This window comes from Salvelinus alpinus, chromosome 18, assembly GCF_045679555.1.
Source record: "Salvelinus alpinus chromosome 18, SLU_Salpinus.1, whole genome shotgun sequence".
Taxonomy (NCBI): domain Eukaryota; kingdom Metazoa; phylum Chordata; class Actinopteri; order Salmoniformes; family Salmonidae; genus Salvelinus; species Salvelinus alpinus.
In genome coordinates, this window is record NC_092103.1 from 26,399,628 (window position 1) to 26,423,099 (window position 23,472).

The 23,472-nt window shown below is 44.3% G+C and overlaps 1 protein-coding gene across 5 annotated transcripts in view; it reads left to right on the forward strand.

Annotated features, from left to right (window-relative positions):
- Positions 1-23,472, forward strand: part of LOC139544072 (erbin-like) — a 125,335-nt gene that overhangs the window by 89,838 nt on the left and 12,025 nt on the right. For 2 of the 5 annotated variants that reach the window (XM_071350791.1, XM_071350792.1), the window contains exons 11-23: positions 2,176-2,248; positions 5,753-5,882; positions 6,098-6,213; positions 10,860-10,929; positions 12,883-12,982; positions 14,175-14,296; positions 15,231-15,404; positions 15,807-15,980; positions 16,073-16,202; positions 16,399-16,582; positions 16,922-18,446; positions 20,239-20,391; positions 22,341-22,397. In XM_071350791.1, the coding sequence (XP_071206892.1) occupies positions 2,176-2,248; positions 5,753-5,882; positions 6,098-6,213; positions 10,860-10,929; positions 12,883-12,982; positions 14,175-14,296; positions 15,231-15,404; positions 15,807-15,980; positions 16,073-16,202; positions 16,399-16,582; positions 16,922-18,446; positions 20,239-20,391; positions 22,341-22,397 (3,008 nt within the window). The remainder of the gene's footprint in view (positions 1-2,175; positions 2,249-5,752; positions 5,883-6,097; positions 6,214-10,859; positions 10,930-12,882; positions 12,983-14,174; positions 14,297-15,230; positions 15,405-15,806; positions 15,981-16,072; positions 16,203-16,398; positions 16,583-16,921; positions 18,447-20,238; positions 20,392-22,340; positions 22,398-23,472) is intronic. The other 3 variants (XM_071350793.1, XM_071350794.1, XM_071350795.1) reach the window with 3 other exon arrangements.

Sequence of the window (23,472 nt, forward strand, 5' to 3'; positions counted from 1 at the left end):
TTTTAGACATTTTTGCAAATTAATTACAAATAAAAACTGAAAATTCACATTTACATAAGTATTCAGACCCTTTACTCAGTATATTGTTGGAAGCGATTACAGCCTCGAGTATTCTTGGGTATGACGCTACAAGCTTGGCACACCTGTATTTGGGGAGTTTCTCCCATTCTTCTCAGCAGATCCACTCAAGCTCTGTCAGGTTGGATGGGGAGCGTCTCTGCACAGCTATTTTCAGGTCTCCAGAGATGTGCGATCGGGTTCAAGTCCTGGCTCTGGATTGGCCACTCAAGAACAGTCAATGACTTGTCCCGAAGCCCCTCCTGCATTGTCTTGACTGTGCTAAGGGTCTGTCGGAAGACAAACCTTCGCCCCAGTCTGAGGTCCTGAGCGCTCTGGAGCAGGTTTTCATCAAGGATATCTCTGTACTTTGCTCCGTTCATCTTTCCCTCGATCCTGACTAGTCTCCCAGTGCCTGACGCTAAAAAACATCCCCACAGCATGATACTGCCACCACCATGCTTCAACATAGGGATGGTGCCAGGTTTCCTCCAGGCATGACGCTTGACATTCAGGCCAAAGAGTTCAATCTTGGTTTCAATGATGGAGGCCACTGTGTTCAGCTTCAACACGGCATAATTTTGTCTGATGTGGAATAGAGTTCCATGTAACCAAGGCTCTATCAAGTACTGTGCACCTCCCATAGTCTGTTCTGGACTTGGGGACTGTGAAGAGACCTCTGGTGGCATGTCTTGTGGGGTTTGAATGGGTGTCTGAGCTGTGTGCTAGTAGTTTAAACAGACACCTTGGTGCATTCAGCCTGTCAACACTTCTTACAAAAACAAGTATTGATGAAGTCAATCTCTCCTCCACTTCTAAAAAAAAAAAACAGGAGTTTATTGTGTTACATTGTGTTGTGAATTATATTCTGTGAGTGGCGAGGCAGACATAAGGCTACCAGCCAGCTACGCATTGAGAGTGTGTGGAGTTGGGAACTGTCCCATATTTGTGTGGTGCTAAAACGTTCTAATTTGTACACACGTAGAGATTATGTTCCCCCTCCCCACGTGAGAATACAACTTGTTGCCAAGTTTACTTTACCTGGATAGCCTAGCTCACACGAAAATGGCTAATGTAGGCCTAACCGGAGAAATAAAAAGAAAGTGTATGATAAGCGAATAGGCTACAACACCTTCGTGGAATCAGGTGCTGCACAAGTGAAATCCCCAGTTTGGAAGGACAACAACACAGTAGATGGATACACAGGCTGCACAAAGTGCATAATTCAGTTCATTATCAGTTCATTATTACAAGACTTTAGGCTTTCGTTCATTAGACCATACGCAGGCCATATAAAGTGTAAACCAGTGCGGCTGGTAAGTTTGATTCTACTAAATAAATGTAGCCTATTTTTGCAGCCTATATTCCCCTCAAACTCAACTTTGGACCTCGAAGCCAGTTCCACTGCATTTTTTCATTGTTCCCCTCTAATCAGGGACTGATTTAGACCTGGGAAACCAGGTGTGTGCAATTAATTGTCAGGTAGAACAGAAAACCAGCAGGCTCCGGACCTCGTAGGTTAAGAGTTGAGTACCCCTGTATTCGATTCTGGTAATTCCCTCCCTATAGCTCTCGTAACTTGAGTGCGCTTTGAATAGAATTCAAAGTGCCCTGCATTATAAATATTTTCTTATGTTCCATATTTTATTTGCGTGGCGCAATGATTTTGTCTTGGCGCAGCGGCACAGCTAAATTACTGCAGTGTAAGCACTGCCTCTTGTTATGATATGTTGGTGTCACTCTGAAAAAAAGAGATACAGGGCATGCTCTGCTTTCCCCATCAAATAAGATAAAGCATTGCATACAGTTGGAGTCCGTCTGCAATTTATTCGGCCCCAATCTATGGTCATAAACCAGTTACATAAACCAGATGGTGGTATGAATTCATCTGTTGCGTAACTGTAGAGGATACTTCTCTTTAGGTGATGCAGCTGAGAATCAGAATCAATATCTGTGTGCTGTAGCTTAATGCACTATTTATCTTTCTCTCTCTGTCTTCCTACCTCTCTCTTATTCTCTATCTCACTCCTTCCCTCCGTCTCTCTCTCTAACACCCCTCTCGCTGACTTCTCTCTCTCTTTCATGCTCCCCTCTTTCTCCCTGTTCCTTCCCCCTCAGGCTCCCTGAAGAAACTAACCGCCCTAAAAGTGGACGAGAACCAGCTCATGTATCTGCCAGACTCCGTCGGAGGGTGAGTACAATTAAAGCCATAGGTTTTAAACAACTAAACCCACCCTGATTGGTTTGCATTGATCATCTTGATCATCCAGACATATCACAGAACACTGCAGTACAGTACACCAATGTAGGGCTAGGTTTGATTAATTGACCTGTTTCTACAAACGCGCCAGATATGAGACGATTGATGGTTGTGATTGAGGCGTTAGTCCCAATTATATAGGTGAGTGATCTAAGCCTGGCTCCTCCATTGTGAATGGAGACAATAGTAATCCTGACCTGAGGAACCTCCGAATACCGTATTGACAGATTAAAGCCCCTGTTTAATTCTGCTTGGCCAACACTCATTGATTTATGACAGGTGAGGAGGCCAGCTGTTGGTGATTGACTGCTGCTGCCAGGGGTGTAATCATTAGCCAAACAGTTTTGCCACTAAAACAAGTGTTTATTGGAAAAATGTGGGTAGGTCCCTCCCCGTTCTGTTTTGTTCCTTTTAAGAAATGTTTTGCAACATAATTGGAGTATTGATTATGCCCCTGGTAACACAGTCAATACAGGTGGGGGTTAACACTTGATCTCTGACCTCTCACTATAGATGTGATCATTCATATGGAGCGACAAATTCATTTTAATCCACCAACATCTTTTGTGTGGTAGCCAACTAGCATTTCAAGATTGACTCTTTTAAAATGGCCACTTGGTTTATGCTTTATCTATGTTTTAAGTTTGATAGAGTTATAATTTTATAATTTTTCCTTTCTGGTCCATTTTAGTTGTTTTTGTTTTTTGTTTCCAAACATTGCCAATTACCCTGTATGTTAATTTATATTTCCTGGTCCCAGATTAGGAAAAGCTTCTGGGCAGGATTATGAATGTGATTTCAAGGGGAACTGTGGTTTTATCCCAAACCAGGATTGTAAAGCATACTGATTAAATGTATTTAATCATCTTGCATTTCATTACATTTGCTTTACATTTTGACCAATATCGTCGTCGGTTACCTACGCTCTTGTTTGTCCCTGGTCTTGACTTCTGAGAAGCGGACTCAGATTCCTCTCTTTACTCAGTTGATATTGAGCATAGATCGGCAACAGCCGACCCGCGGTCCAAAACCGTCCAGCAAGTGTTTTTTTAATGTTTTGCTCCCAAAGTTTTTTGTAAAAAAAATCTATAATTAGGACTGTAAAATCAGCTGAACATGTATTTAATTTAGGAAATAGGTTCCCAAATCCAAGTATTCCCACAAATAAAGAAATATACACTACATGACCAAAAGTATGTGGACACCTGCTCGTCGAACATCTCATTCCAAAATTCTGAACATTCATATGGAGTTGGTTCCCCCTTTGCTGCTATGTCAGCCTTCACTCTTTTCGGAAGGCTTTCCACTAGATGTTGCAACATTACTGCGGGCACTTGCTTCCATTCAGCCACAACAGCATTAGTGAGGTCGGGCACTGATGTTGGGTGATTAGGCCTGGCTCGCAGTCAGCGTTTCAATTTATACCAAAGTTGTTCGATGGGGTTGAAGTCAGAGCTCTATGCAGGCCAGTCAAGTTCTTCCACATTGATCTCGACAAACCATTTCTGTAAAGACCTTGCTTTGTGCATGGGGGCATTGTCATGCTGAAACAGGAAAGGGCCTTCCCCAAACTGTTGCCACAAAGTTGGAAGCACAGAATTATCTAGAATGTCATTGCATACTGTTGTGTTAAGATTTCCCTTCACTGGAACTAAGGGGCATTAGCCCGAACCATAAAAAACAGCCCCAGACCATTATTCCTCCTCCACCAAACTTTACTATTGCCGTTATGCATTCAGGCAGGTAGCATTCTCCTCGCATCCGCCAAACCCAGATTCGTCCGTCAGACTGCCAGATGGTGAAGCGTGATTCATCACTCCAGAGAACACGTTTCCACTGCTCCAGAGCCCAATGTCGATGAGCTTTACATCCCTCCAGCCGACTCTTGGCATTGCGCATGGTGATCTTAAGCTTGTGTGTGGCTGGTCTGCCATGGAAATCCATTTCATTAAGCTCCCAACGAACAGTTCTTGTGCTGACGTTGCTTCCAGAGACAATTTGGAAGTCAGTAGTGAGTGTTGCAACCGAGGACAAAAGGCAGTCCCGTTCTGTGAGCTTGTGTGGCCTACCACTTCACGGCTGAGCTGTTGTTGCTCCTAGACGTTTCCACTTCACAATAACAGCACTTACAGTTGCCCGGGGCAGTTCTAGCAGGGCAGAAATTTGACGAACAGACTCATCCTATGACGGCGCCACGTTGAAAGTCACTGAGCTCTTCAGTAAGGCCAATGTTTGTCTATGGAGATTGCATAGCTGTGTGCTCAATTTTATACACCTGTCAGCAACGGGTGTGGCTGAAACAGCCGAATCTACTCATTTGAAGTGGTGTCCACATATGTTTGTATATATTGTGTATATTTTTAGCTGTTTTATTCTAGAAACAATCCGTTTTTGCTGTAGTAATGGTGCAACCATGACAGTAACAAATCTGATCTCACTTTTATCTTTAGGGCACTTAAAAACAACGGTACAAAGCCTATTCATTACAAAAATGATTATCTGGGTGATTATTTTTCTAGGAGCACGGTGCTCCCAAAGTATAATGTAAGGGCGCACAGAAAAATATTTAGTAGCATATGTGACCAAAATGGTCGCACTTTAGAGCCCTGTCTGCAGTTGATAAAAACTATTCTAACTGACCTTGGCCAGCCATTTAAGTTAATGTTGGAATTTTTTATGATGTGAATATAGGCCTGGGCCCGAATTCACAAAGCATCTCAGAGTAGGAGTGCCGATCTAGGATCAGATTCCCTTGTCCATATAATTGTATTCATTATGATCTAAAAGGCTAAACTGATGCTAGATCAGCACTCCTTCTCTGAGATGTCAATATGGCCCTGATCTTGTCTGTTGTTGCTCCATCTAAGAGGATATTGGGTATCATTGTACCTGTCCTTATTTTAACACCAGAGCTCCCATTGGATTCCAGGAGGGAAAACTCTGGCTCAACTCCATCTTAAATTCAGGTCCACGTGAATAATTTATGCACAGTATGTATTTTTAAATGAATGCTGGAATAGCAACCCTAGATATGTTCAGAGAATGCTGACTTGCATATTCCTGAGCCAAACTCCAAACAGAATAATGAGAACCAGATCTGGAAGAGTCTCAGATGTAGAGTAACCTCTATTCTCCAGCGAGTATCTTTCACTCTTTTTTCCCCTTCTTTTTTTCTTCATAAAGGGTCATGTGCAGTCCTAGACGATATTGGAACCTGACAGTTAGTCAGAAGATTCCTCGGAATGTTGGCTAGTTTGAGCAGGAAAAATACCTTTTTAGGACTTCTATCTTCCCCCACTGTGGTATAAAACTCTCTCGCCCCTTGCGAAAAAACGCCTCTGGAATCAATGAGACATAAACTCTGTTTAGTTGTCCTAAATGAAAAGCCCTCCTCCTCTTTTCCCTCTGTTTCTTCCTCCTCTTTTTTCTCTATAGGCTGGCAGCCCTGGATGAGCTGGACTGTAGTTTTAACGAGATCGAGGCTCTGCCCTCCTCCATTGGACAGTGTGTCAGCATACGCACTTTTGCCGCTGACCACAACTTCCTCACACAGCTGCCCCCAGAGGTGAGCATGGGGGTCAAACACTGTGTGTGTGTCAGTGGGTGTTGGTGTTATTGTGTGCACGCTGTGCTAATGTGTGCTTATTTATAAAACATGAATGCGTGTGTGTGTGTGCGTGCGTGGGTGCGCATACGGCAATTTATTGTGTCCAACCTCAGCTGTGTGCTGATGTCTCCTGGTCTCGCTCTCTCTCTCTCTCTCCTCCCCACATCACCCAGATGGGCAGCTGGAAGAGTGCCACTGTGCTGTTCCTGCACTCCAACAAGCTGGAGTCTCTACCTGAGGAGATGGGAGACATGACCAAGCTCAAGGTCATCAATCTCAGCGACAACAAGTGAGTCTAGCCTCCGCCTTTCTCTCCCCCAAGTCTCAGCCCTGTGCAATCTGAAGAGCAGCCAGACAGGCAGGAGACCAGATTTGTAGGTGCCTCTTTAATTTACAAAGTTTGGCTTCATCGCACAGTCTTATGATTAGTTTGGGGCAACTCATCCGTCTCACTCCCCTATTTTGCCCCTGTCTCTCCCCCTTTTACTCCTGTTTTGCCCCCTGTCTCACCCCCGTCACCCCCATCTCCACCCTGCTACACCCTTATCCCAGATAATACAGGGGAACATGAATCACCATAACACAGGGGTAACAAATGTGTAGAGGCATTGTTGAAAATATTGCCATATACTGTAGGTTGCAAGTTAATCTGTAGTACTATCAGCATAAGGTAACAGATTTGTCAGAGTTGAATGAAGAGTCACATACACTGCAGGAGGGGCTATGCCCGTCCTCTCTTTCTCTTGCTCTCTCTCTCTCCAAACTTGACAGCATCACATAGTGTTTCCCCTATATTAATTTAGCAGATGCCCCCAAGTCCTAAAATTAACACCAGCCACCTGCCAAATGCAGGTAGATTTTGGCAAGATGGTAAGATGTCTATTTTACCAGCCAAGTTGGTGGGTGGTCAGGGCTCCACAGTGCGAACATTTAACTCACATTTGTGAATAATAATAGTCAAGTATGATCACATTTATAGTAAAATAAATGCTGCAGTAGCGGCTTTCAAAGTATTTCTGCCATTTTGTTTCATAGCTGGTAAATTAATCTCACAATGTCAAAGAACTACAAATCCTATATAGTCTATTCCGACTCGCGCTACAACACTGCCTGTCTAGGGGCTGTGTACACGTGAATAGCTGAGTGAAAGATCATTTTTAGAAGCGCTGCGCAGTCATGAAAGTTGGTCTAATTTACTTGAAACGAAAGTCTACTTAAGTGGAACTTTGTCCTTGTGTTTCTTGACTATTTACATTGTTTTGTTCACAAGCTAGGTTGTTTTTCAATGTTTGAGTTTCAACTGCTAGGAAAGAGGAGACATCGCTTCTACTACATGCTGACTAGACCGGGCATGCTCGTGCGCCAGAGCGTACATGTTGATGACTTTGTCCATCCACACCAGACGTGCAGGTTGAAATATAATATAACTCTGAACCACCTACGGTGGGGAGAACAAGTATTTGATACACTGACGATTTTGCAGGTTTTCCTACTTACAAAGCATGCAGAGGTCTGTAATTTTTATCATAGGTACACATCTAAAACAAAAATCCAGAAAATCACATTGTATGATTTTTAAGTAATTAATTTGCATTTTATTGCATGGCATAAGTATTTGATCACCGACCAACCAGTAAGAATTCCAGCTCTCACAGACCTGTTAGTTTTTCTTTAAGAAGCCCTCCTCTTCTTCACTCATTACCTGTATTAACTGCACCTGTCCACACACTCAATCAAACAGACTCCAACCTCTCCACAATGGCTAAGACCAGAGAGCTGTGTAAGGACATCAGGGATAAAATTGTAGACCTGCACAAGGCTGGGATGGGCTACAGGACAATAGGCAAGCAGCTTGGTGAGAAGGCAACAACTGTTGGCGCAATTATTAGAAAATGGAAGAAGTTCAAGATGACGGTCAATCACCCTCGGTCTGGGGCTCCATGCAAGATCTCACCTCGTGGGGCATCAATGATCATGAGGAAGGTGAGGGATCAGCCCAGAACTACATGGCAGGACCTGGTCAATGACCTGAAGAGAGCTGGAACCATAGTCTCAAAGAAAACCATTAGTAACACACTACGCCGTCATGGATTAAAATCCTGCAGCGCACGCAAGGTCCCCCTGCTCAAGCCAGCGCATGTCCAGGCCCGTCTGAAGTTTTCCAATGACCATCTGGGTGATCCAGAGGAGGAATTGGAGAAGGTCATGTGGTCTGATGAGACAAAAATAGAGCTTTTTGGTCTAAACTCCACTCGCCGTGTTTGGAGGAAGAAGGATGAGTACAACCCCAAGAACACCATCCCAACCGTGAAGCATGGAGGTGGAAACATCATTCTTTGGGGATGCTTTTCTGCAAAGGGGACAGGACGACTGCACCGTATTGAGGGGAGGATGGATGGGGCCATGTATCGCGAGATCTTGGCCAACAACCTCCTTCCCTCAGTAAGAGCATTGAAGATGGGTCGTGGCTGGGTCTTCCAGCATGACAACGACCCAAAACACACAGCCAGGGCAACTAAGGAGTGGCTCCGTAAGAAGCATCTCAAGGTCCTGGAGTGGCCTAGCCAGTCTCCAGACCTGAACCCAATAGAAAATCTTTGGAGGGAGCTGAAAGTCCGTATTGCCCAGCGACAGCCCCGAAACCTGAAGGATCTGGAGAAGGTCTGTATGGCGGAGTGGGCCAAAATCCCTGCTGCAGTGTGTGTAAACCTTGGCAAGAACTACAGGAAACGTATGATCTCTGTCATTGCAAACAAAGGTTTCTGTACCAAATATTAAGTTCTGCTTTTCTGATGTATCAAATACTTATGTCATGCAATAAAATGCAAATTAATTACTTAAAAATCATACAATGTGATTTTCTGGATTTTTGTTTTAGATTCCGTCTCTCACAGTTGAAGTGTACCTATGATAAAAATTACAGACCTCTACATGCTTTGTAAGTAGGAAAACCTGCAAAATCGGCAGTGTATCAAATACTTGTTCTCCCCACTGTATATTAATTTGGGGACAGGTATAAACGCATGAAACATTCATGGCTCAAGCATTATTTTCGCGAGCGTTGCAAAATAAATGTACACGGTCATGTTATTCAATAATTTCATCCAAACTGCTCTTTGCGCATTAACGAGCGTCTGCGTAGCCAGGCACTAAAATAGAACATGGTTCTATTTTTTACGCTTGATGCGCTGCACGTCCCGCCTCTCCCATCTCCTTATTGGTTATTAGGAGCATATACTGAGCTGAACTGAGGTCCACACTCCAGTCGGTGGTGATAATGCACTTTAAAGTTGGTTGCCAACCGCCATATAAAGTCCGAAAAAGAAGTAAACTGATGGAGAGATTACTTGTTTCAAGTTGCGTTACCACGGTAACCCCCCCCCCCCCCCCCTTATAGGGGCAGGTGAACATTTCTGTCTCATCTTTGATATTTTGACTAAACAAAAAATTAAATGAATCAATATACTGTAGCACATCACTTATTACTAGTAATACAGTTATTGTTTTAGGAACATTAGCATGCTCATCTATAGTTTTAGCAAAATAGAACAATTTTTAAATCTACCTGCCACAGTGGCTGGTGGACCAAAAAGTAAATGTTATGTCCTGGACGCCGCTGCTAAATTGTTACTGCCAATCCAAAAAATAAGTCTAAAACCTGATATAAAGTATATCGAAAAGATAATGGAGTAATATATTTTCATAATTTAGAACTAAGAACCACCAAAATAAAAACTAGACAGTAAGGAAGAATAAAACATATAGAATAAGATCACTGCATTAACCATGGCTAAATGTGTAGAATTGCAGGAAATTTGCTTTAAAACAGCGCCAGAAAGAATTCCTGGGGGAAACACTGCTAACCCAATCTTTAATCGACACAACTCTTTTTCTTGCTTATCGCCGTAAACATCAGTCAATTCAATATGATGAATTATTTCTGGTGTTCTCAGAGCATTTCATTAGAGCGCTCAAGTAGTCGACAGACTAGTTTAATACAGTAGTTAAAATGGCAGCAGTCTCCCAGCTGCTCCCTTTGTTGTGCAAAGCCACGCTACCGTTGCCACATGTGCCTTGTAAAACATGTCCATCCAGCTTATTGGAACCAGCGCTGGCACCAGAGCAATCTCCCTCTGCTGCGCCCGCCACCAAAGTGGATTATATAAGGCACTAAAAACACACACACACACACGGGCCGTGTGTGTCAACAATAGAGGAAAACAATGTCAGAATCAGAATGCATTCCCCCACCTTGCGCATGAACACACATTCACACACTTACACACACACTCCCTGAGATCGTGAAAGTTAATCATTGGTGCATAATGATACAGGAATTAAAGCCTAAGTTTGGACCAGGAAGATTAAGTGGATTGATTTAAGACACTCACAAAACCCCAATTCATTCCTGATGGAGGTTATTTCCAGGGTTTTTTCCAGGCAGGGCCCTAGAAAGAGACACAGTGGCCAGGGCCTCTCCACTCGCTAACAGAAGCAATAAATAGTTTTTACCATGACTCGGCAGTAACCCTGCAGCCTGCTGTAATTAAGTTCCCATCCTCCAGTTTTTATAGAGAGGAAGAGACCCGTTTATTACCCTGGGACCACTCGTTTTGCACTCTCCACTTTGGCGTTGGAGACACAACACCTGTTTCCTACCTGTTCAAAATGTACTGTAGGCTTATCTGATTCTCTGTGCGCTTTAGAAAGTTATCCTATAGATGTTAGACATGGTACTCAAAGATTTGGGCCATTCTTAATATCAGACAGCAGTATCTCTCAAATAAAGTGTGGTTAAAGTCATTATGGATACAGAAACATGGTCATGTGCATAACTTTTATTTGTCAGTTGAGATCTGTCCCATATCTTTCTGAGGTCGGTAATGTGCTTCATGACTTTTACTATAATGCTTTTCTCTGTGTTTCTCTGTCCAGATTGAGGAACCTTCCCAACAGCTTCACCAAGCTTAACCAGATGACTGCTATGTGGCTGTCTGAGAACCAGGTGTGTACACAGCCTCTTGGCTTTCACTATGGGGCTTTCAGGGCTTTATTCTGTTTTTCATACAGGCTTATTTCTTTACTGGTAGGGAAATCTCTTCAGTGAGTGTGGTTACATGCACACAATAATGTGATTATTGTGGCTAGTCAGATTAATATAATAGTTTGATTAAAACGTTTACATGCTTTGCAAGAAGAACAATTCCCCTAATAATTCTGTTCACATGGACACATCTGAAATCAGGGTACCTGATGGCAATTTAAAAATGCAGAAAATCACCAACCAAAACAAACGTTCTACCACAGTGAATATTTTATTTTTGGGAAGGATATTTTATTCTTAGTTCAAACATATAAAGTTTGTATGTGAAAACAACTTCTACCTTCAGTTGTTCTGAACACACTTTACTCGTGCTAAAGAGGGAGGCTCGTTCGACTGCTGCTAGCACATGCACAGATCAAATACACAGCTGGAACGCCGATTAACGTGTTTACATGTCCTAATTTGAAAGATTGTTCAGAAAACCAGGTGTTTTAATCGGCGAATGCTTACTTCGATTTAGACCTTAACGCTGATTTAAGATAAGCAGAGTAAGGTGTTTACATGACTATTGCATAATCTGTCTACTGCCATAATCAGTTTAATATCTAATTATTAGTCTGCATGTAAACTTACTCATTGTTTGTATGGAGCGTCGAGGTGCTTGTTTTATGACCCTCTTATTTCAAAATCCTCCCTCGAGTGTCATCAGAATGGTATGAGTGGGAGGGAGAGCTGTAATTGAGTATCTGACACACACACACACACACACACACACACACACACACACACACACACACACACACACACACACACACACACACACACACACACACGAGTGGCCACTGAGCTGCTCTCAAACGTGTGGATGGCAGTGCACTTCCTTGTCTCTCCGCTCCTCAAATGGCGTAATGAAACATTTGGCACATTTGGCACCCCTACAGTAACTGTTTCTCGGGGGTTCGAGAGCGGCAAAGTGTAGTTGTGCAACCAGCAGCTCCCGACAGCCAGCCTCAGACTAATCCCATTGGACACAGTACAACCTGTCAAAACACAGCTTAAACCCAATAAAACACTTCCACGGTATCTAATTCCACACACCATATCGCATGGAGGGCCTTTCTCCAAAGCCCCAAGCTAACAGCCATTGACCACTCACTGTGCTGAGAGGATTTGACCAGAGACCGGAGAGAGAGAGGCTCCCCTTAAAACAAAGAGATATGTTTTGATTGAATATAGGTTGGATGGACACGTTAGTCCAGCAGTCCACTTTTTCAGAAGAGTTGATGTTTTAATTGCAGCCCTGGGCCCCTATTCACAAAGCGTTGGAGTAGTAAGGGTGCTGATCTAGCATCATTTGTGCCTTTCTAATCATAATCAGTAAGAAAGGAGAGACCTGATCCTAGATCAGCACACTTTGTGATTACAGGCCCAGTTCTTCCCCAGTGGGTTTTAATTAGGAGGTTGTGGTAATGATGTGAACGGGGGGTTAGCTCCTGCCAGCTGGGTCCTTATTGATTGTTATCTACTGTGGTTTAATTGCCCAACAAAGTCAGAAACACACACACACACACACACTACAGAGTTTAATAATCAACCCGGATGTCTCTGGTTGAGGTCAGCCACGCTGAGGAAGGCCTACTTTTCCCTCCTCCAGGGAAATAGAGCTCTGATCATCTCCTAATGCTACTGTCCAAAGCCCTTAGTGTACCTGGAAACCAAATTAAATGGATGATTTCCACCAGTGAATATGTAGACCTATTCATGAAAGATTACCTTGGACTGTTCTCTCCCTTGCTTATTTGACAAACTATTATTTGTCAAGACATTTTCATGACAGTTTTCAAAAGCCATCGGGATATTCAACATGTATTATTATACCACTGTCTTATGTTCTCTCTCTCCCCTCCGCCACAGTCGAAGCCCCTCATCCCTCTGCAGAAGGAGGAGGATCCAGAGACCCACAAGACGGTTCTCACCAACTACATGTTCCCCCAGCAGACCAGGACAGAGGACTGTGAGTACTAGACAATCTGGAGTTTTAAACTAATACAAAGACCTACTATCTATGGGCTAGGTCCTGTTCTAACACCTTTACAATACATCTCTCCTTGTGGTGATCACTGATCTATATAGTATGTGTTTAGATACACAAATGTCATGTTTCCCCTCCTATTTCATTAGTCTTTCTATGGCAGATCAGGGATCATTGAAATAACTGGGCCACCATGGAGGTCGGTCACATCCTACAAAATTCCAGGCTGACTGTGTTGTTTCAGTGCCGAACTTCCAGTGTAATCGCTACCACAATGATCATATTTCATTATCTGCTTCTCATTCTTTATCTTCCTCCAATCATAAATTTGATCATGTGATTCCGGCAACCAGGAAGTGATTGTCTTGGATGGTTGTTGTTTTGGCCACATTATCTCCTTTATCTGAGGAGGAGGAGGGGGGGTAGAAACACAATCCGTTACCCCTCCTTCTCTACATATGTTACCTTGGGCACTAGGTTTACTATTACATCAGTTAGCATGGCTGCTCGCTCTTCCTCTCTCTCTGACCTCCTGTTGGGAGAGGATACTGCATCTTACAGGTGCTAGGCCTTGGAGGGGAAATTGTGAATCTTTTATCAATTCACTGCTATTGCGTCCCAATTTGTTTTTGGGGCACCCGCCAGATCTAGCCAGCCCCTTAATTGGAATGTCGGTGCTTTGAACATTTTGGGCCTGAAACAAGCTCTCATTGTTTCCCGGGAACAGGGGCAAATCTCCAAAATTGAAACTAAATGGATTCAGGAGGGGGTGAGATTAAATAGTCTTAACCTGTTTCCTAGCAACACAACTTTTGTACTGCTCTGAAGTGGAATCTTGGCTTCAAACACAGCCCAGGCTTAGAGAGAACTGGTCCGGAAATCATGACTGAGTTGAGTTGTCAAAAACAAACAGAATTCTCACCTGTAATTTTAATGCTCTATTAACTTAACTCACACAACCATGTTTGGATATCAAGTGGTATTGATAACACAAACATACATTTACAAAACTGAGAATGTGTTAATTAGTGGTATATAACTGTGGTAAGGTTTCATAACATTTTATTCAATTATTTTATTTTATCTCTAGATGTATGCATAACAAATGTAATTGGAATACTGCATAAAGGTTTGTGCAGCTAGAAAGAGGATGTGTGGTGTGTCTCCTCCTCAGGCATCCCTAACTCTGACAGTGAGAGCTTCAACCCCTCTTTGTGGGAGGAGCAAAGGAAGCAGCGGGCCCAGGTGGCCTTCGAGTGTGACGAGGACAAGGATGAGAGGGAGACGCCTCCGCGGGTCAGTACTCAGCCCACACATACACACACTTGCAGACAGCGAGAGGCACCCGCTTACGTACATAAATGCACACACGCTGATACACACACTTACAAACACACACACTTGTGTACACAGTATCTACACACCTCTCTTTCCTCACTGTGTTGTAGATTGTAGCTAGTGTGGTTGACAAAGTGTCAGAGGGTGATATTATGCAAATGTGAGCTAATGAAAGTAGATGAAAAACGATGTCCAGTTAGCGTGCGATGAAAATGAGGGTCAAATAACCTTGCTCTGTACTCACAATGCTTACGCACATTACACAGTCCTCATTACTAAGTTGTCAAGGTTGTTGAAACACTATGGCAAGGGATACAAATCGACTTTCTGGTGTAAAAGCACGTTTTTTTTGCTGTCTCCTGAATGTAAAATCTAGTTCTGTTGAGTCACCTTATGTATCAGAAGGCTTCAAGCTACTGCCACATTACCTATCACAGATTGGCCTTTCCCTATTCCCTTGTATTAAAGAGAGATGTCTGCATGTTACTGCCTGTACCGGAGTCTCTAAGCAATGTCCAGTTGTCCAATGTCTATTGTCTCACACTGAAATGGAAGCTGCTTGCAGTTCATAGTGAGGAGGTTCTGAATAATTTCTTTCAAACCAATTGTGGTGTTTCACACAGTCTCACACAGTCTCCAACGTGTGCCACTGACACAATATGGCTGTCTGGCTGCAGTGTCTCTCCAGCAGACTGGGAGGACGGGCCTGCTGGGAAGAGGCACACCGCCTCTCAAGCTGTCAGTCTGACTGAGGAGCAGCAGTGTCACCTCCATTGGCAGCTGAGCCCAACTGCTCCCCCTCCCTCACCCAAGTCCCTCTCCCCACCCCCTGAGGAACCCTCCTGGTTCACTGTATTTTCGTTTTTTTTCTCTCGCGTTTGCGTCTCTTTAGGAGGGCAACCTGAAGCGCTACCCGACACCGTACCCAGACGAGCTGAAGAACATGGTGAAGACGGCCCAGTCGATCGCTCACAGGCTGAAGGAGGACGAGTCGGGCGACGAGTCGGGGAAGGATGCCAGACCTAATGAGCGGATCCATGTGGGAGTGCAGGACGTGGGAGTCAAGGTTGAGCCTATTGTCTGTAAACACTGGCAAATGTGCAAACTACACACACACACACACAGACACACACACACGCACACACACACACAGGCAACAAACAACTTGGATACAATGTGTTGTATTGGAAAATAACCTAAGATAAAATGAAGACTGCTCCACGTGGTGTATGGTTTCACAAGTATTTGCATATTAACATATTCTATTGGAAATATAAGGAATCCCAATGAACCTATTGTACATTAATTCACTGTTACACTTTATTACAGTTCTGTCCAATATTTACTTGCCACCTAATTACAAGTTAGATGGGTAACAAATGACATAACAACAACAACCTAATAATGACTCTGTAATAGAAACAAGTCTGCTTTATATAACCTTCTGTTGGTTTGGGGTTTTGACCAGGTGATCGAGGCTCCCCGCGCCAATGGCAAGCCAGTAGAGATGGAGCCCAAAGCGCCTGTCTGTGTCCAGGACTCCACAGTACCCCTGGAGACCTCTGAATCCTACACCTCCCAGAAGACCTCACTCCGGAACTCGGACAATACCAAGACCATGAACCACGAGGACACCCTGGAGGTACGCTACTCTGAACGGTGCTACACATCACACCTCATTGGCCATACACATTGTGACTCTTGCACATTTATTTTGTGGTCGTTTGTGTCAAGTCTTTTTCTCTGCAGGATTCTGAGGAGCTTTCATCTGAGGAGGAGATGAAGATGGCGGAGATGAGACCTCCTCTCATTGAGATCTCCATCAACCAGCCCAAAGTGGTGGCACTTAGTAAAGACAAAAAAGGTACCACGGCAGACACATGGCTCCTTTTAGGATTAACAACTGGTAGAAAGATGGTTAGACGATGGTTAGACGGTTAGAAAGATGGTTCTACAACTATGTAACTACTGACAAGTAGTACACCCAGAAATCATCCAAAACCCTCTCAGAACTATGAATGTGTACACACTGACCGAGTTCTCCTCTCTTGGTTGGACAGATGACGGTAAAGACGCTGACTCGTTGCTGGACGAGACAGTGGCCAACACCAATCAGAACAACAGCAACTGTTCGTCCCCGTCACGCATGTCGGACTCTGTGTCTCTGACCACGGACAGCAGTCAGGACAACTCCCTGTGCACCCCCGAGAGAGAGGCCAAGATGACCTTCCTACCCAAGAGCAGGTGGGTGAAGTCTAGTTTTTCTCAGGGTTTCTTGAGGATGGAGGGTGGGATTTACTTGCTATTAGGGATGTGATTTCTTTTAAAATAGACGCTCTAAACATCCTAATCAAAAGATCACTAGGGAGCATAGAACAGTGAAGGTTTTTTTCTCATTTGAAATGTTGGCTCAACTAAGGAAATAACTTTGGATGTGTTCATACTAGATCTAACTAAGAGGGTTGGATTTCCTAGTCATTGCGAATGTAGGCCGGGGTTCCTGCGCAGCTGCCATGCTTATACTCTGAATGCCTGAACACTCGACAACAACAACAAACCATTATGTTGTGCTTTCTGTTCCAGGCAAGAGGATGAGAACATGAATCAGCAGAAGGTAAGCACCCCTCTCCTCCAGAACGGCAACGGCCCAGACACGACCCTGCAGGCCCTCCTGAAGAACCAGCAGTGCTACGAGTCCAAGCCAGAGAAGATTGTGGGGGACTACGACCTGTCCATGGAGGAGAGGCTGGCCTTCATCAAGAAGGGCATCAACAACGGCATGGGCGACGGCTACACCCAGTGGGACCAGATCAACATGAACGTGGCTAAGCTGCCGCCGCAGCCGGACAACATGGTGGTCCAGCTGGATGACTGTCCGAATGGCACAAGCACCAAGGAGGCCTTTCACCATTTGCCTCCGCCGTATAACAACAAAAACTCTACGGCGCCCATTACAGACCACTTGGAGAACGGCAACCAGCTGGGCGACCACTTTAACGGCCGCTCCAGCGAGGGATTGGCCGTGTCGCCCATGAGGTTAGACTCTGCCAAGTCGGTGGTACGGACTGCTTCGGCGTGCGTGACGTCCAGCAGTGACATGTCACTGTCTCGCAGCACAGAGGAGCTGTCCCCGGTGGCCAAGGCTCAGAGCATCACCAACATTGAGACAGGGGAGATGAAGCTGTACTCCTTGGACACTGAGGGGGGCTCCTACGAGGGTGGCGTAGTGGGCAGGATGGCCGGAGCCGTACCGGGGGCCCAGGGTCAAAGCATCGTCCGCAGCAAGTCAGCCTCCCTGCTAAACGACCAGCCCTTCCAGGTCTATCCCGGCTCTTCAGCCTCTTCCTCCGACCTGCTCGCCAGCTCCTCAAAGCCTCCTGTCAGCACCGGCCGCTACCCCGTCCCCTCAGGCATGGCCATAGGCCCGCCGCCCCAGTACAACGTCCAGTACACCAGCAGCGCCTTGCCCAAAGAAGGCCTGTGGACCCATAGGACCCTCGTCCCCCCTGACCAGGGCTACCTCCCTCCACCCCAGCACTCTCTGGCCAACACCAACTACTCCAACCGCAACCAGGCCCCTCCATATCCCCACCAGGCCCAGCAGAGAGGCCCGCCTATGGGGCCCAAGCAGCCCGGTGACATGTGGGCTAAGGAGAGACACCTGCCCCCCGGTGGTCAGCCACGGAGCAGCACCCTGCAGAGGCAGAGCAGCAGCTCCTCCACGGCCTCTATGGGGGACCCCCGGCGCATGCAGGTGCCCGAGGGAGACTACATGACGTACAGGGACATCCACACCCTGGGCCGGGGGCCGCTGGCCATAGCCCAGAACATGCAGAGGCCTCTGTCGGCCCGCACCTACAGCATCGACGGGCCCTGTGCCCCCAGGCCTCACAGCGCCAGGCCACAGCCCCACGAGCTGCCCGAGAGGACCATGTCGGTCAGCGACTTCAACTACCAGCACGTCAGCCCCAGTAAAAGGCCCAATGCCAGGGTGAAGTCTGAGCAATCGCTGTTGGACGGGCCAGGAGGACCGGGAGCAGGAGGAAGGGTACCAGTGGATTGGAGAGACCAGGTGATGCGCCACATCGAGGCCAAGAAGATGGAAAAGGTAGAGTATTTGACAAATATTTAATGAGCAATCTATTTGATTGTACTTTTCATTCGGTATGATTGATAATAATCTTAATGGCCAATCTTAATGGCATATCCCACGATAGAGGTCACATCTGTTTAAGTGGGAACATGAGTAAGAATATCGCATGGTTATGGTGTTAACAGCCTAGGTTGTTATTTGGTCTTTTTTTTCTTTGATCATGTGTTAGCTGAGATGACCTCACACCGTCCATTCAGAAACCTCATGAACCACATTATAGTGGTGTTTCTGTTTCATTATCCATCTTCATGACCTGTCCAGTTCCTTACATGAAAATAGCCACTTCAGACTATTGACCTCAGCCCTGGCTCCAGGGTGACCATAGCGCGACGCCAGCTGACTTGAGACTTGAGTCTGGGGGGGTGTTCCTTAGTGTCTCTCCTTTGGGCCGTAGATAGCACAGGTTGGTGGGAGCTACAGTCTACAGTCTCAATGGCCACTTCATCATCACAGTTACTGTGGGCACCTTTAGAACGCAGCCTTAAAAGTGGCATGGAATAATCAGTAGCTGGGTTTCCATCCAATTGGTGACAAATTTTCATGCTAACTTTCTAGGATCTGTATAAAGAAAATATGCACCTTTTCCCTCCAGTAGTGTGTTTCCACCAAACACTTATTGCGGATAAGAATCAGTGCATGATGACCTAGTGCACACAAAATGTACTTTTTCGCTAAAATGTTAATGTATTGAAAACATGTTTCCATCGCATTTTCAACTCATTTGATAGTTTTGTCACAAAAACTATTGTATTATTGGCACATGCGCTCTAGCCAACAGCTCGCAGATACAGTACGGGTAGGCTGTGCAGGTAGGCTTCTCTACATGATAAGATTATTATGGATAATTGCGAGAATATTTGTATTTGTCAAACGGCAGTCAAGCATCGATCACCATGTCAAGCAGAATAAGACCCTTGATATTTATTGGAAAGGAGCATCGAGATCACCGTGCACTTTCACCACCCTGTGAAGTTCATCATCTTATTTTGTCTGTAGCCTAATAAACTGCATGGTTTCCTGAGTCGTAGTAGGAGGACCAAACACCAATATAGAAAATAGTCAAAATAAAGAAAAACTCTTGAATGAGTAGGTGTGTCCAAACTTTTGACTGGTACTGTATATACTGTATAAATGCATTACAAGTGACTACCTCATGAAGCTAGTTGAGAGAATGCCAAGAGTGTGCAAAGCTGTCATCAAGGCAGAGGGTGGCTACTTTGAAGAATCTCAAATATAAAATATATTTAGATTTGTTTAACACTTTTTTGGTTACTACATCATTCCATATTTGTTATTTCATAGTTTTGTTGTCTTCACTATTATTCTACAATGTAAACAAAAAATAAAGAAAAACCCTTGAATGAGTAGATGTGTCCAAACTTTTGACTGGTACTGTATATAAATGATTGTTTCCCTAAGCATGTCTATGTTGCATCAGTATGTTTGGAGTAACAAGCAAACAAGCTGCTACTAACACAATGTACAAATGTTGTTGAAGCATGTGGAATATTAGCATTAACAATATTATTTACGTTATTTTATTAATCATTACTACTTGGTGAAATGCATGTCCACTAAAGTGTGTGTCTGTGTGTGTGTGTGTGTGTGTGTGTGTGTGTGTGTGTGTGTGTGTGTGTGTGTGTGTGTGTGTGTGTGTGTGTGTGTGTGTGTGTGTGTGTGTGTGTGTGTGTGTGTGTGTGTGTGTTGCCTGTATGTATAATGTGGTGTGTCGCCCTCCTCTGCTCAGTATGCCCTGTCTCTGTCCTATAATTCCAATTATGCCCCGCTGAGCTGCTCTCACTACGGCAGCTCTAGGGACGTGCACCACACAGGCAGCCAAGGCTCTCTGGTCTTTAGTGCTGCCGCAGACGGACGGCCCTACGGAGCCCAGGGCCTCTGTGTGAGTACTGGACTATACTGGGGCTGGACTATAGCTCAGCCTCCTAGCTCCTAGCCTCCTATTACCCAGGCAGATCTGATTGCCGTCTCCTACCACTTTTCAGCTTTGGCCCCGTTCCAATACTTTTAAAAGGACTCTTTGTCTTCCACGTCTTTCAATTCCGAAAAACAATGCCCTCCTCAGTTAAGATTGAGCATTTTTGTGATATCCCGTCCTTGAGGTTGTCACTGATCTGTGCGTGATGGGATGAGAAATGAAAACAAGGTTTCTCTCTACACTCTGTTTGCGACCATCACTCCAACCCTCAGATCTGCGATGACCTTACAGAAGGATGCATTTTAGAACTATTGGGACAGGGCCTTTGTACTGTATAGCTCCTTATTGTGACGGAACCTATTTTGTTTGAAAAGGGCATCTTTTGTCCGTGCACATTAAGGCCACTCTACCATAAACTGTAGGCAAACTCACGGTTTCAATCTCTATCAGGGATTCAAGTAGAGGAAACTCCTAGCTGTGTAGAAATGCATCCTGCAAAAATCAATTGAGACCTGGCATATCTAGCACAATGCTTCTGTTGTATAAGTTGAACATTTTTGTAGTCTCTCAATTTACAGCAGACTAGTACCTTAACCAAACAGTAGTAGGGTTGAAGAGGGCTGAAGCACCATTGTATTTTCCGTATGAGTTTCTCTCTACTTTAACCTATTTTTTGTCAGACAGTAGCTGTGTGTCGTTATAGGCCATATGATAGGATACAGTTGGCAGTGAGATACTGAACACGGATTCCACTGGCTTGGTGTAGTGGAATCTAATTTATCCAATTAAATCACTGAGTCTGAAGCCTTTGATAAGCAGCATAGGCTACAAGTCCCTCATCTCTGCCCTGAAATAACATCACGTTGCATATTACGGAGTCGGATGTGTATGATAATAGTAGCATGTTGCATGGTACAAAATGCCCCTTTTTAAACCTGGCTTCCCTCCCAATCTATGATTCACTTATCCCAGTGCTTTATCCTACCCCCCCACACACCTTCCAGCACTCCAATCAAAAAGTAGCGCGCCTCCCTCGCTAGTCAAAGACTGATTATTCTTCCGAAAAACTGATTCTCCCCTTTAACGACACCTTGACTCATCATCTCGCTTAATGCCTCCTCTTTTGATCACTTTAGAATCACCTCTTAACCCTTTCACTTCTTTGTGTGGAGATGAGCACTGTGTTTGTCCAATGTAAGTATGGGGTATGTAGTTGAAAGAAGAAGTAGTTGTGGTGTTAGATTGAGTCTTAGTGTGGAAAATGGCTGCAAACTCTTTCATTTGCACCTGGTGTTATTATGGTGTCTGTGTACTTGTGGTCTTATAAAATGAAAAACCATTCTTTCCTTTCCTATGTATTATTTATATAGGACACTGCTTTTGGCTATGTAGTCCCCAATGTAGGGAAACATCATCCCCATTGTTAAATCTTATCCTTAGATATGATTTTCATAGGTGTTGGAATTACTGTAGAGAAATTTCAGAATTAATGGTTAACACAACATATAAAAAAAATCTTAACCGAACATGTAACTAACATTATTATCCTCGATCAGATCATGGTCAACTAATTCACCTAAGACATGAAGAATTACATTCCATTTACATTTGATTAATTTAGCAGATGCTCTTATCCAGAGGGACATACAGTTAGTACATTCATCTTAAGATAGCTAGGTGGGACAACCACATATCACAGGCATAGAAAGCACATTTTTCCTCAATAGAAAGTACATTTTTCCTCAATATATCAGTAGACTGCTATATTGAGGAAAAATGCACTTTCTATGCTGTGATATGTGGTTGAGTGTTTAAAAAAAAAAAAAAAATGCATAGAAGTGTGTTTGTCATCGACAGACAGTGGTCAGCACATGGTCTTTGTTACTAATCACCTGTCATTGTTCCCTCTACAGGATGACGTGTTAGGTCCTCAAGGACAACAGGGCTACACCATGGACACCCTCCGAAAAGTAAGTGCACACTAGAGCCATATGTAGAGCATAGGACACCCATAAACCAATCTCAAATTGGTGTTTATTTTCCTACTGTATGATATTAGGAATGCAGACCATAAAGACCAGGGGGTAGTTATAGGCCTACACGGTATTGAAGAGTTTGTTAACAGAACGGTATTTGACAATGTATTCTTCAAGTGAAATAATTTTTCAAATCCATCATACAGTCCCGCCATAAAGTGCCAGCCTGTCTGTCCCATTTCAGCACATGCATTCCCGACCACTGTAAGTAGAGCGTGGGCTAGCCCAGTCCAAGCAGCCTGATTAGAGAGCTGGCTGGCTGAGGATTGAGGTATTGACCCAGCAGCAGCAGCAGGAGTAGCGTAGCAGCACCATCCTCCTCCCCACCAGTGATTAATGAGTTCTAATTAACGAGATCTGCCTTGAAAGAGATTACTGTTCAGGCCTATCTATTCTCATGGGAGATCTCTGCATCCACCAGGTCCCCCGGTGTCTCACAGAGAGGGTTGGAGGAGCGTTGCTTCAATTATACTGGTATTAAGAACTAAGCTGGGTGGAGTACGGTGTTGGAAGCTTAGAGCGCTCATAAGCCCAGTCCACTGAGTGGGCGTCTTGACCTTCATCACTAGGCTAGATATACAGTATGGTGCGGTGTCCGTGGACGTTTCGAGGAATTGAGATTTATAAAGCAAGTAATATGCAAGATATAGGCAGAAGAAACTATTAAAAATATGAGTATTCTACCGTATGTACAGTGTTTCTATATGAAACCTTCTCAGTCGAGGACTGCATGTAAAGATGCTCATTGGAAATATTTGATACCCAGAAATCTCCCCCTATCCATTACCTGTGAAATAATTATTTCAACATAGGCACAATAAAATGCAAATTAACTACTTAAAAATCATACAATGTGATTTTCTGGATTTTTGTTTTAGATTCCGTCTCTCACAGTTGAAGTGTACCTATGATAAAAAATTACAGACCTCTACATGCTTTGTAAGTAGGAAAACCTGCAAAATCGGCAGTGTATCAAATACTTGTTCTCCCCACTGTATATAGATTAAAT